General features: G+C 47.4%; 1 protein-coding gene across 2 annotated transcripts; it reads right to left on the reverse strand.

Annotated features, from left to right (window-relative positions):
- Positions 1-5544: 5544 nt before the first annotated feature.
- On the reverse strand, positions 5545-10652 carry CNGA4 (cyclic nucleotide gated channel subunit alpha 4). 2 transcript variants are annotated; one of them, XM_012786567.3, is made up of 5 exons: positions 10493-10652; positions 10166-10272; positions 9272-9917; positions 8169-8518; positions 5545-6539 (listed from the first exon to the last, which is right to left on the reverse strand). In XM_012786567.3, exons 1-5 carry the CDS (start codon positions 10507-10509, stop codon positions 6046-6048), a joined length of 1614 nt encoding a protein of 537 aa, XP_012642021.2. In that variant the 5' UTR covers positions 10510-10652; the 3' UTR covers positions 5545-6045. The 2 variants fall into 2 exon arrangements, with proteins under 2 accessions (XP_012642021.2, XP_012642024.2); XM_012786570.3 differs by having other exon boundaries at positions 10466-10652.
- Between the last annotated feature and the right edge of the window lie 3967 nt (positions 10653-14619).

Below are 14619 nucleotides of genomic sequence, written 5' to 3' on the forward strand. Positions count from 1 at the left end.
AATATCCTCTACTTCTCATAGTAATTCTTATAATTAATGCCTTATAATTGTCCTTTTGCTTTTCTGGCTCCTGCCCTGTGACTGTATTTGGAGATAGGGCCACTAAAGAGGCAAGTAAGGTTAAATAAAGTTATAAGAGTAGGGCTCTAATTGGATAGGATCACTATCCATATAAGAAGAGGAAGAGATCTCCCCCTTTCCCCACTGCTGCCACACATGGAGGAAAGCCCATGTGAGAATACAGTGAGAAGGCAGCTGTCTGCAAGCCAGGAAAAGAGCCCTCCCGAGAAACTCAGTCTGCTGGTACCTTGATCTGGGAATTCCAGCCTCCAGAACTGTGAGAAAATAAATTTCTGTGACATTTTGTTATGGCAGCCTAAACTGACTAATACATGCCCATTCTCCAACAGTTTCTCAGATTACTCTCCACACTACTCTCATTACTTATTTTCTATCTTTTCTTTATTCTCACACCCAGACACTGACTCCAGCTGGATGGTCATACTTGGCTTCAGGAACCTTGAATTGCTTCTAGTTTCTTTGTGCATGTCATATTGTTCATCTCTTTTTACCTTGCTCATATTCTCCCCTCCAACTAAATGCAGATGGGAGATGTGAGGTGAGGGCCAGGAAATGGTGGGTATAGATTGATTTCAAGAAGATAGTTTGTAAACAGGATAAAACCTAAGTAATAGATACAGTGAAGAAGAGGGGGGTATCATGAGCAGAGGAGAGAAGGGGAGAGGATGAAAATATAGTACCAAATGGGGTAGAAGCTCATTTCTCAAAATTAGGAAATTCCATCTATGTCAGTGATAATCCAGCATTTGGAGAGAATGGGATTACTCAGGGCCAGGAAGAAGGGAGGCCTTAGATCAGAGGAAGGAGGGAACTGCAAAGTCAATATCAGCAGCCAAAGGAGAGAGACCTGGACCCTTGTCCAGGAATAAGTCAGAAACCTGCCAAGGTTATTTGTTCTTTGGTTTTGGTTTTTATTTTTATTTTCTTGGAGGGGGATTTTGGACCACCTAGTTTGATTCTTGTAGCTGGAACAGTTTACCTTCCCCTTTGGGGAGTCTCAATCAGCAATGACACTGCCCCATTAGTCTAAGTGTGGCAAATGATCCTTCTTTCAATATCCTATATCACAATTGAGATAAGAGGGGAACATTTAAGTAACACTTCAGTAAATATTCAGGGGAAACAACCACAGAGAGCAGGATATGGTGCCTAATGCACAGCCAGATAGCCTGCTTTATAAGGTACTGCTTATTCTAGGTAGCTTGCAGGTCCACAGAATATCAGTGCTTTACCCAGGAAACCCAGTGTTCACAGATGTAGTGGCATGAGGGTCATGTTACAGGCTCTGCCTCCAGGCCCCTGGCTCTCTGGTGCACACACTTGCAGCTGGGATCCAGTGCTAGGAGAGAAACCAGCCATAGTTTGGTCCTTGGGGTGCTCTGCTCGTCCTTTTCCCCCTTTGCTCAGCCTCTCCCTCTGTGTCTGATTAGGCTGCCTTCTCTCCACATCTCACATCTCCACATTTCAAGGCCTTTTCTCTGCATTTTTTGATATGCAGATATGCTTCTGTACTGAGTTCCTGCCCACACATTCCCTGCCCACACAGGAGGCCCTTCTCTTGGGATAATTAAACAGAGGGAGCTGGCTGAGAAGGCAGATGAGCTAGAGTCAGAGCAGGCAGGGAATGTTGGGGAGAGAAAAGAAACCAGAGCAAGGACTTGCCTTCTAGGTTCCTGGACCTTACGTTGGTGTAAGCAGAGGCACATATGCGGGGCTGGCTCTGGCCTCATGGCCATACTTCAGACATTGACCCTCACAGGTGGGCCATGAGGGACCTGGATCTCTCAGGTCAGAGAGATTTTAACCTTAAATGAAAGTTTAAAAAGCCAAAGGAAGACCATTCAGAGAGAGGGCTTCAATGAACGCACCCAAGTTAGCAGCCTCTGGGGACCTGCTGGTGAAGGGAAAGGCTGAGGATAACAGGCCAAGGCACCAAAACTGGAACGGCAACCACAGACACAGAGAGGGCCCCTGGGCCTCTGGAGGTGAAAAGCACAAGGAATTTTCAATCTGTGTGGAAGGCAGTCCTGAATGTTCCCAGCATTCAGTGGTGCTGCCTGCCACAGGGCTGCTGACCTCCTCAGTAATGTCTCTCAGCCTCACCACTGATGTATTTTAGCCCTTGTGAAAAAACCGAACGAGAGTTTTCACAGACCACTTGAGATCAGGATTCCCCAACATTGTTTTCCTGACCCTGTGATTGAGTTTATCCCTGGGAAATTCTCCCAGCTTTTCCAGGCGATGCAATCCTGAGGCCCCGGAGGGAGCTGGAAGGAGGGGAGGGAAGGAGTGTCTTGCGCTCTCTGCTGGCCAAGACCGGGCATTGCCGGCACAATCAGAAGGTGCAGCCAGAGGCCTGAGACAGGCAAGAGCAGCACAGCCTGTGCCCAGGGCCCTCAAAGACATAACAGCTAGCTGCCAGCAGGACGAGAGTAAGAGTCATAGCTACTATTCGTTATTAAGGAATTGCTATCTTCCAGGCACTGGTAGGCAGTTTACATTCATTATCTTATTTACCTTTTAAGTCTTCAGCATTTCTTTCAACAACCCTGAAAGATTTTGTAGCAGAGTCTGAGACTCCCCCAGCTGGGACACAATGTTTCAGAACAAAAACTCAACTCTGATTGGCTTCAAATACATGCCCTTTTCCATCCGTTGTACTTTATGGCCAGCCTAACACTCGCCCTGATGTGAGCCAGGCTGTGATCCCAGCTCTGACCCAGCTTGATGATCCATTTCTGACCCTCACCTGGAGCCCTATGTCAGCGTCAGCCTCAAACTGGAATCAACCTACACTGCCTCCTGCTCCTGGCTCCTAGTGTTTGCACTAGATCTCTCCTTGGGTGGAATGGCCCTATTCGCTAGGAATCTGATTTCTTCCCAAGCTTGATACTTTATTTCCATCTGTCTTCTGGGGCTAGCAGCCAAACCCTAAGAAAGAAAAGGGTGGGGTGGGGTGGGCCAAAGAAACTGCCATGGGGGAGTAGCTAACCGGGAACACTGAGCAGGGTGTACATTCCAGGGTCCTGCACCAAGGAGAGAAGTGGGTGAGGCCTGTGGGAGGTCCTGAGGTCCTGTGGGAGGAAGGAGAGCTAAGCCAGAAGCATCTGGGCTCTCAGCAGGAGGGCCCTTGGAACAGCCTTGAAAACGCTGTAGAAGTCTAGCAGTGGCTCCCAAAGCCCTGCCCTCCTCTCACTGCTGTGTGGGTGTGGACTCTGGGGCTGGAATTAGCAACTCTTTTCCAGAGCAGTGGGCAGTGCCTTGTCTTTGCCTGCAGGCAGCCTTGCCAGCAATTCACAAGCTTTGCCTGACAACTGGCTCCTTCTCCCCCAGTTGCCACAGTTACTGCCCATGAGGGTCATTCTCAAGAAAGGAAGGAGCTTGCTTGGCCTTAACCTCAAGCTGATGTAGTTCCTTTCCTTATCTTCCTAAAAGAAACAGTATGACAGACTTGGGTTTCATTCCATGTGACTTAGGAGCCTTGTGATATTGGGCAAGTTATCTAATCCCAGAGCCTTGGTTTCAAAATGGGGTAATAAAGGCATCTTTCTCATATAATTGTAAGGACTAATTGAGACAAATACACTTAGCCCAGGCTTTGGAACAAAGTACTTATAATTTCTCAATAAATAAAATCTACTGTTTTTAGTTGCTGTATGGGCTTCAGTTTCCTGATCTGGAAAAATGAGCATAACAATAATTTAACTTTCCTAACATTGTTACAAGAACCAAATGAAATAACCTATGTATAGCAGTGTGTTATGAATGATTGTATAATTGTGTGTAAACTATTGGACATGCCCTTGATTCTCTAAATCAGACAATTCTCATTTTTTTCAATGACTACTTTATGGGAGACTTAGTCTTAGTTGTGTTTTGTGGCTGTCTTTCCACTCTCTCTTCCCTAATTTAGAGTCTTGCAAAAGTCTCTGGGGGTTTTATGTTGGACAAACATCTGGGGCCAGGCCTCTGATATTCAGACCATGCTGGTGATGCTGGTGTGTTCCTTGTTCAAGACTCTAGAGGAACTAGAGTTCCCACCTCTCGAGGGACTGCTCTGAGGCTGTAGCTCTGGAGAAGCCATTTCTACATCCAGAATAAGCTATGTAACCAGTTATCCCCCTACTTGTGCCCTGGACCAGGATTCTATAGAGTAGCAGGTGCACTTGTTCTAAGAGATCCTTTACTGGAACAGGATGTAGTGTTGTAATGTGTCAATGAAAAGCTTATTCTCAGCTCCCCAAATCCATCAGATACCACCAAAATGGCATTCACAGCATATCACTCATTCTAATTCATTGTGATTTGAGGGCAGAGATGGTAGAAAAACATCTTGAGAAATTGACACACATCTTCCTCCAATATTTGGTCTCTATCTGGTTCAACTCTCCTTCTTTGGTTAGCAAATATATATTTGGGTGCCTACTATGTGCCAGGCAGTTTTGGCCCTGGGGACACAGAGATGAATAAGACAGATCAAATGCCAGCCTTATGAATCTTATATTCTGTGAGGCAGATATTACAAAATAACTGTATATTTTTAAATGATTTAAAGTGCTATGGCCTTTATAATGTCTCCTGAGGGTAGAAACTCTTCACTTAGTTATACCTGTAAGTTCAATCCTGGGTACATTTAAAAATACCACTTGGCACAGCTCAGACATGAAGACTGGCTAGGCCCTGGAGGAGCTGAAATGGTGACCCTGGGTGAATCTGATTCAGAGAGGACATCAGACTCCTCCCCACGGACTGTACAATATCTTCCCTGCCCCATCCCAGGCAGCCCTCCTTCCAAGTACAACAAAGTTACTCTAAAACTCCTGACGCATTTATCTCTAATTGTCCTTGACCATGGTATTCCACTCCATCTACCCTTTACTCTCCCCCCTATATTTTGGAATACTGTGCCAAGAGGGAAGGCTGGATTTCTATCAGCACCAAAACCAGCTCCAACAACTGGTATGGTGGGACCGGGCCAGGCAAGTGGTCCTGGGCACTATTCTCCCGTTGGAATCAGCTCTGAATGCAGGAAAGTACCAGCCCCAGGTTCCAGGGCTGGGCCAAGGGGAAAAAAGAAGCAAAGGTATCTGTTCTGGCTCACTAAACGAGATCAAGTCCCTCAGAGTTCACAAAGTTGAGAACATACACTCTGGTGTGGGATGCAATGGCCGGCCTGCCTATCATCTATCTATCTATCTATCTATCTATCTATCTATCTATCTATCTATCTATCTATCTATCTATCTATCCATCCATCCATCCATCCATCTATCTATCTATCTATCTCACACAGCACTGTGATGCAAAAGCCTGCTTTGCCTTGGCTAGTATTGATTCTCTATTCTTTGGGAACCACAACCTCTTTGAATCTAACCCACACAGGCCCCTCACCCCTGTGACTCAGAATTCAGACAGAATCCACCCTGGCCCGCCATTGGATTTGCCTTTTATTTCCAGCCCCATAAATGCTTAGAGAGAAGGAAAACATTTTATTGAAGTGCAACATTCATGGTACACTTATGAATCACCCATATGGGGGTCAATTCAAAGGACATCTTGGACCTAGAGGGCTCAAAGTGTGTTCTCACAAGTGTGTGCACACCTTTGGAGAGCACCTATGTGTCTGTTGGTGTATGACTGACAGCATATGTGTGTTTAGGAGGAGCATGGCTGAATGTATGTATATATTATATGAATGTAAGACATATCTGTGCTTGTGAGAAAAAGCATGTGCACTTTCCGAATGGAAACTCCAGAGCATTCTGGATGGAATGCACAGTCTTGGGACCAGCATGTGTATGTGCAACTGTGTGTGTGTACTGCTGGTAAGTGGAGGATGAATATGTGCTACGCTCCTATACCTCGAGCTGGGCATCCACAGACCAATATGCTCCCATCTCTGTGACCAAGCAGACAGGATGGAAGAATTTCTGCAGGCAGGCTTTCCTACAAATCTGGATTTACTCAGAGGTGGGAGTCCTGTGGATGGCAATGCAGCCACTCTGGACCTGAGGGTCCCCCCTGGTCGACCCTGCCCTCCCCATCCTTGGAAGTTCCCTCCCCAGCTTCTTCCTCGTCATCGGCCTCAGCCAGGTCCTCAGGCATTGGCCACTCTCGAGTCTGCCACTCCAGCCGTTCGACGCGGTAGGCAATCTTAAGTGCGCTGGACTCCAGCTCAGCCAGGAGGCGAGCGAACTTGGTCTGCAGATCATCAAGCTGCTGGTCGAGGCCTCGCAGCCGGGACTCAGTGGCCTGCTGTAGGGCGATCTCAGCTGCCTCGGCATTCACATCCAACTTGTTCATTTTGAGCAGAATCTCACGTCCCTTCTCCTCCATGACCGTCTGGGCTTGTGGATACTCACTCAGCACCTCCCTCAGGTCCTCCTTGCTCAGGCAGAACAGGTCTGAATAACCTAGGCTCTTGATGTTGGCAGTGCGGCGGTTCCCAGACATGTTCCCTGTGGCCCATGGGCAGATGAGAGGATAGTTAGCAGGGGGGCAGTGGGGTGACATTTTACTCCTGAGCCAGGGCACCCAACTCCATATTTGTGTTTTTGAACCACTTCTTCTGCCTCATTAATTCTTTCATTCAGTAATGTACTGGGGACCAGGCTCTGTGCTGGGTGGGTATCATTGACCTGCCTCAAAGAATTCATAGTCTAGGGGAGATAGGCATGTAATAGAATAGTTACATAACAGTATGGCTGTTATGCTGTAGACATATGCATTAGGTTATTGTGGAAATATAGGCAAAAAGCCCCTACCAAGCTGTAAGGCAGGGAATTTAGGGAAACCTGGAGGAAGGGATGCCTGAACAGAGTAGAAAGTAACTAGACGAGGAGGGGAGCATGGGGGAGGAACTCTAGCCAGAGGGAGGAGAATAAGCAGAGGGAAAAAGGTAGAAAAGAGTCAGGTGGATGCAGAAAACAGTAAACAGTTCAGAGTGGCTGAAATGCAGGGCGTGGGGAGAATGGCGAGAGGAGAGAGTCAGGTTAAGCTGGTGGGAGTGGGTGGGAAGACAGGATAGGCTGAATGCTACAAAGTCTCAGAGCTAGAAGGGCCTTAGAAAAGGGAAGGGGAGCTACCATTTCTTGAGCACTTGCCATGTGCCAGGCACTGTACTACTGGATGTCTCACCCATATAGCTCATTTACTCTCACAAATAACTCTTTGGGTTTTCAATGTCATCTTCATTAGGTAGGCGAGAAAATTTGATCTGAACAGGGAAGTGACTTGTCCAAAGTCAAGCAGACAGCAGCCAACCACATACAGGATGTGGAGCTTGAGGAGGTTTTGGGGGACAAATGTGAGGCCTTCATAACTACTCGAGGTTGGACCTCTTGGGCTGAGAGAGCCAGTCTAGAGCACATCTAGCCCTAGTCAGTGACAGTGCACTCACCCCCTTTCCAAGCTTTCCCCTCTCCCATGACCCAGTTTCTTTATCTGTGATTAGGCATAACAACTCCTACTGCATAGGGCTGAGAAGAAGAAAAAATGAGCCAGTGTAGTGTAACTGGCCTGGCCCAGAATTGATGATCAGTAAACGGGAATTTCTTCTCTTCTACCTTTCCAGTTGGCTGTGAGAGAGTTGTTCTTTCTACTAATTCCAATTGTGTGTACCTGTGTAACCTTGGGCAAATTACCAAACCTCTCTGAATTTGATTTCCTTATATTTAAGAAAAGGGGAATAAAAATAGTAACTACCTTATACAGGTGCTGTGAGAGTTTAATGAGTTGATACATGTGAAGCACTTAGAACAGGGCATGTAGTAAGCATGTAATAAATAGTAGCTATTATTATTATCTCTGTCACTTTCCACTGGTCTGTTGGTGCCTTTGGTCAATAGCCACAGAGCATGTCTACTCTGTCTTCCAAGACGCAGCCTGCTCACTGACCTTGGCCCAGCTTCTTCTCTGGGAACAGATCTTCCATGTCCTGCTTCTCTCCTGAGCCATCTAGTGACTCAGGTAAGGGCTAGATTTGCTTACTCTGTAGGCCCTAAGTACCATCTGATCACAGCACTGGGTTCTTCTGTCCCTATCCTTCTCCCTAGTCCTTTCCTGGGAACAAATGCTGAGGTGCCCACCTTTGATGTTGATGATACTGATCTCCCCAAAGTAGAGTCCTGCACCAAGCACAGCATACTGTGTGATGCCATCATCTGCCACCACAGCCAGTTGACCCTCTCGGATGATGTACATCTCTCGGCCAATGTCCCCTTTGCGGCAGACATATTCGCCTGGTGAGTAGGTCTGCGGCTGCAGCTTTAGCACTAGCTCCTCCAGCAGGCTGGCCTCGCAGTTCTGGAAGATCTGCACCCGGCTCAGCGTAGACAGGTGTACAGATACAGCCACTTCAGCTCGCAGCCGCTCGGGTAAGTGCTGTAAGATGGCTAACTCATTGGTCATCTTCTTGTTGATGTGCAGGTGCTGGTACCTGGGAGTAAGTGCAGTGTCATTTCCTTACCAGGCCCCTACATACCTGCCTCCACCCGCTTCCACCAGGGCTCAGCTCAGCTTCAGCCGAGAGTCCAACCATACGAGGATCTCACAGGGGGCATGGAAGTTCCTGACAATTGGCTAATCTTTCCTGGTCATAGATATGTTTTGACCTCTTCTACCTCACCCAGGGTATGGAAGCCTTCATCACTTGACAACAAATAAGATATCCTTTACCTCCTGTCAGACTCTATCCTTCCTACCAATCTGTGAAGTCTTGTACCACCCCCACTGATAACTACTTCAGTCAGCAAGCCCCCATCCTCTCTAGAGACTCTCTGCTCTGGTTCCCCAACTCTGTGACACTTCCTTTTGTTCAGTCCAGGGTACAGATTATCATCACACACAGGCAACCATCTAGTGGTTGGCCCTCTCCTGGGAGGGGGTGGTGGTATTGTCCTTCTCCCCCTCCCTCCAGAGCCTTAGCAGCCCTCCCACGCAATGGCAGCTCCCACTCCTGGTCTCTGTGCTATCCTGCCTTGTGCAAGAGCTCCTCTCTCTATCCATCTCTAACCCACCCCTCCCCCCAGTGCCGACTCGCCTAGTTGAGGACATTCCTTTCCAAGTCCACCAGTGAATGCCACATTTTGACTGCCTTGCCTAGCCCACAAGCAATGCGAACCTAGTCACCTCCCTCAGGTTCTACTGCGTACCCTGTCCCTGTCCTGGTCTGGAACCCCGGTCTTCTCACCAGTCAATAACTCGCCGCTCCAGCCGGCGGTTGATGCGATGCAGCTTCATGTACTTTTTCACCAGCGCGTGATCTGGGTAGAAAGCCGCATCTGCGGTGTTCATGTTGTAGATGACAGAGCTCATGCTACCCATGATGGTGGCGAAACCCATGACGGCCAGCAGGAAGTCGCCCACCATGAAGAGGTACTCCTCCTCCTGGGCCGGCATTGGCGTGTCGCCCACCGTGGTCAGGATCAGCGTGGAGAAGTAAAAGCTGTAGAGATACTGGCGCCGCAGGCGCTCAAAGCCAGGCTGCGCGGGGTCCGGGTACACCCACACGTCACGCCCGAAGCCTAGGTACCGGGACAGCGCAAAGTACAGGCAGCTGTTCCAATGGATGACGACGAAAATGTAAAGCATCAGCTTGGCGATGCGAAAGGCGTTCGGGTAAGCTGTGCGGGTCTCTGTGCGGTCAAAGGCCTCGAAGAGCCGGGGTGCACGGAGAAAGCGGTTCAGCCTCAGCGTGGGTGTGTGCGGGCCCAGCCGCACGTAGGCCACGTCCGTGGGCACCAGGGAAGCCACGTCCAGCAAGAAGCTCCAGGTGCGAACGTAGCGTCGCGAGATCCTACCCTTGTCCACCACCAGGATGCCCTGTTCTAAGTATCCTGGGGAAAGGGAGGGAGGCACGGGCTGGTGTCAACAGTGGGTGAGGGTGGGCAGGCCGGAGTGGGACAGGGAGGTGGTCACAGGGACAGGGTGGAGGCTCCAGGGTTTCTGGGGCGAGCATGGAGATGGTGTCAAGCATAAAGGCACATGAAAATGCTATCAGGGAGGGCAGCTCTTTTTTGTTACTAAGAAACTTTCTTTGGAACGGGAACATGGAGCGAAGGGTCAATCTGAGGAGCTCACTGACCCGTGTGGAAGCGCACGACGATGTCCAGTAGGTACAGCAAGTCACTTGTGTAGTCCAGCACCAACCAGGCCACCAGATAACCGTGCTGCAAGTCGGGAAAGCAGGCTCTGCAGGGCGGGGATAGAAGCGATTGGTTTAAGGGCATGCTGTGTGTGTGAGGCGGTGTCCCCAGGTCCCTCAGCACTAGGCCTTGGGCCCTGCATGGGCACCGCCCCTCTTTAGAGTCCCACCCCTCTCCTCTGCCTCACTCTTTAGCGCTCTTGTCGGCTTAAGGCCCCTCCCTTAGCGCCCCAGCCAAACCTGCACACGACAATGATGAGGTTATACATTACTGGGAAGACCATCGTGTTCAGCCACCAGTAGTAGTAATCCCCAGATGGGTCCAGGACAGGTATCGACTTCCTGTGAGTAAGAAGGGAGGTCTTGCTTTATTTATTCACCAGACATTCCATGCTGTGGTTGCGACTGGAGGCACCAAGAGGAATGAGGCTCTGTGGAGTGAAATGAACAGATCCAACCCAGGGGACCAGGACTTCTCACCTGGCCTTGGATGGGGCAGGGGGACTGGACTCTGTTGTCTTCACTTTGCTGTCCTGGCTCATGGTTCTGTGGCCTGGTGCTGGGATGTGAGATATCCAGGGCCTCTCTGCCTGTAGGCAGCTTTGGGAGGTGGGGGCTAGTGCCTAACAGCCTGGAAGAGCTGCCCTTGGGTTCCGGCTGTGACTTCTTTGTCTTTGAGGCTCTTAGCAACACAGCCAGGGCTAGCAGCTACTGAAGAGGCGGAGACAGTGTAGCTCCTGTCCCCTGCCCTGTCTCCCAGGGCCTGTGCTTACACCTTCCCAGCTAAACACCTCTAATGAGGTCTCTGGAGAAGATAGGGAGGTGCATGCCTCAGAACGAAGCCTGGGCCTTGTTTCTGCCTTCCTCCTCCCCTCTCTGCACCCCAAACTGAATTACATAGGGTCCTCTAGTTCAGGGGAACCTGAATTTTACTGTAGGCCCAGACACTCTGACATTTTGGAAGTTCTCTGCTTGGACCTCGTTATTTACTTATTTAACAACTATTTACTGAATGGCTCATCTATGTCAGGTGCTAAAGTAGTCTGTAGGGACACAGATGCCTCCCACATCAGACATAAGCTCTGTTTTCATTATCTACATCCTTACTTGTATCCTAGCCTTATCTACATCCACGTCTGCCTTCCCTCCTTCCTGCTGCATGGTGTGATGGGGGCCATCCTATGGTGCTTTTATCCTTTTCCCTTCTTGTTACCTCTAGTACCTGCTGCCACCAGGTATTCTATGTGTTCTATGTATTCTCAATCTCTTTCACCTTTTCCCTTTCTGTGAACATGCTTTAATATCTTTCATACCCAAACAAACAAAAACCCTCTAAATTCTCCCTTAACCTGATGTACCTTTGTCTACTATCATCTTTCTCAGTCAACAAGTCAAAACCAGAACACCCACTATATGCCACGCCAATATTGTGCTAAATCCTGAGGATTAAAGGTGAATGAGACACACTCCCTGGCCTCTAGACGTTCACAGTCTGGTAGGGGAAAATAGGTAGACAGGCAGTTACACATCAGGAAATTACACAGGGGCAGTTGTTGCCAGGGTACTGATGAGTACTCTATTAGGTGGATACACAGAAGTCTATTACAGTACATGGGAAGGGTTTCCAACTGAGCCTGGGTGCTATAGGATGAATAAGAGTTAGGTATAGAGATGGGAAGGTGAAGAATATTACAGATAGAGTGCACAGAATATGCAAAGGAATAGAGACATCAAAAAGCAGGGGTGACTGGGGGAACATCATTTGGCTTATTTTAGAGGAACTGGGGGATAGTGGTGAGAGATGAAGCTGAATGATAGACAGAGGCCAGCTGAAGAAGAGTTTTGTCAGCCATGTTATAAAGCTTGGCTTTTACCCAAAGGCAATGGAGACTCTGTGAAGTGTTTTGCACAATTAAGTGATAGGATCAGATTTGTGTTGTTCTGTGATGCCATAATTTCTTTTTAAAAAGTATTATAACTTTATTAAAATGAAAAGATAATATTCAAAATAATGCCACAAAAGGATTCAAATCTTTTGCAATGCCATAATTTCTTAGTCTTCTGTTTATTTCTCCTTAGTCTCTTTCATAAGATCCTCTGCCCATCCTTCTATGTAGTGTTTTTAAGGTCTTTGTTTTAGGCTTTCCTCTTTTTCCATCCTCCTAACTATTTCTGGTTGATCTCCATCACCCACAGGACTTCATTTCTCATCCAATGTCTCCCAGGAACTTCCCTGAGTGGCAGTTACCTACATTGCAAACTACTTACTAGATGGCCCCACTTGGATATCCCACAGTCACCTTCAACTCACTGGGTCTATAACTGAGCTCATTATATTCGCTTATCTACTTTTTCTCTTATAATTCCTATCTGTGTCCTTTAATCCAAAAACCTAGGACTAGTATTTATTATTGTTATTGTATAACATTGTGGCAGTTTTTAAAAAATGGCCACAAATTCTTTGACACTGCTACTTTGTGACTGTTTCAACCAATAGAGTATAGCAGGAGTGGTGTTTTGTGACTTCTAAGGCTAGATCATAAAAGGCCATGCAGCTTCCTTCTGGTTCTCTTGACATGCTTGTTGTCTGGTAGCTCCCTTTCAGGATGTTCCCCCTTGGAACCTAGCCACCACATTTTGAGAAGCTCTGTTTGACTGTTCTTGGCTGAGTTCAGCCTTTGAGTTGTCCCAGCTCAGACACTAGACATGTGACTGAAGAAGCCTCCATATGGTTCCAGCCATCAGCCTCAAGTCAATTCCGGGTGTTGGGGCTTTCTAGATGAGGCTGCAGACGTCATGGGATAGAGATAAGCCATTGCTGCTGTGTCTTCTATGAATTTTCAGAATCTTTGAGCATAAAAAATGGCTATTGTTTTGTGACACTAAATTTGGGGTGCTTTGTTACACAGCATAGTAATCAGAACAAACAAATACATAAAAAGATGCACATTTCCTAAGTACCATATATAGCTTGATAAATTTTCATGAACTCAACATACCTATATAACAGCACTCAGATTGAGAAACAACTTACCAGTGCCTCAGGAGCCTTACGCTGCCCGCTTCTAGTCAATGCTTTTCCAAGGATAATCACTATCCTGACTTCTAGTGCCCTAGTTTAGTTTTGCCTATTTTCAAATGTATATAAGCTAAGAATCAATTTTTAATCCTTCCTCTTATTTTTCCTTTCATATTCACCCAGTTATCAAGCCCTAGTGACCTACCTTCTAATGTCCACATGTCTACTTCTCTGCATTTTTACAACTCTACTTTGGGCCTTATCAGTGCTTGTCTGGTCTTTTATTAAGGATCCTTCACTATCAATATGGCCATGCATAAAATTCTTTATAGCTCTCTATCATCCCAAGGAGAAAATCTAAATACCTTAACATGCTTAACAAAACTCACCAGTACCTGATGCCTGTCTGTATCTTCAGCCTCATCTCACAATGTTTCCTCTGCATGTTCCCTAGGCTTTAGATACAATGTACTTATTGCGGTTCACAGAACACTCCTCCCTGTTGTCTATTATTCCTTGCCTTGGTGTATGCTGATCCTTTCGGTTGAAACTTCTATTTCTTTTTAAATATTTTTTATTTCGAACTAATTTTAGGCTTACAGAAAAGTTGCAAAAATAATAGAGAGTTCTTCTAAACTCCTTACCCATGTTCCCCTAATGTTATCATCTTACACAACCACAGTACAATGATCAAATACATGTATTCAACACTGATACAATACTTTAAACTACAGACCTTATCCAAAACTTTCATTTCTCTTAGTTTATCTTACTTTTGCTTGATTCCCAAGACTCAGCTCCTGCTGGAATTTTTCCCTAAATCCCTTCGCTTTCCTTCCCCTCATTCTCTACATACTCAAATCACGCTAAGTGCTGTTTCTAGATGCCTGTTCTACCGTAGAACTTATTACACTACGTTGCAATTGTCTGTGTCTGGTTAAAGGGCTGAAGTCCTGAATGGCAGACTGGTTCTAACTAATCTGGAATACAGCCTGACATGTAGGCACTTTTTCTGAGATGGTTCCTAATGGGTCACAAGAGCAACACAGCACATAGGTGTTAGGGGAGCCCAGGGCGGTCACCGCTAGGGTACCAAAGTAGAGTTCCAGCCATGCAGGAAGGTGGGTATAAAATGAACCTGATTGCAGTCAGTCCTCTTTAGGGCTCGGCTCTTTTACAGACTCTCCCTCCGAACTTCTGCTGACTCCTCCCTTCAGACCCCCCCTTTCGTGCTAGTCCAGCCCCTTCCAGGCCCACCCGTCCACTCTAAGCACCGCCCAGGACCCGTGGCCCCGCCCCTTCGCTCTAGTGTTTCTTCCGTTCTCGTCTCTCTCCTAAGCTCCGCCCCTCTGGTCTTTCCTTTAAGTGTCGCGTC

The sequence above is a fragment of the Microcebus murinus genome, chromosome 4 (genome assembly GCF_040939455.1).
Source record: "Microcebus murinus isolate Inina chromosome 4, M.murinus_Inina_mat1.0, whole genome shotgun sequence".
NCBI classification, from domain to species: domain Eukaryota; kingdom Metazoa; phylum Chordata; class Mammalia; order Primates; family Cheirogaleidae; genus Microcebus; species Microcebus murinus.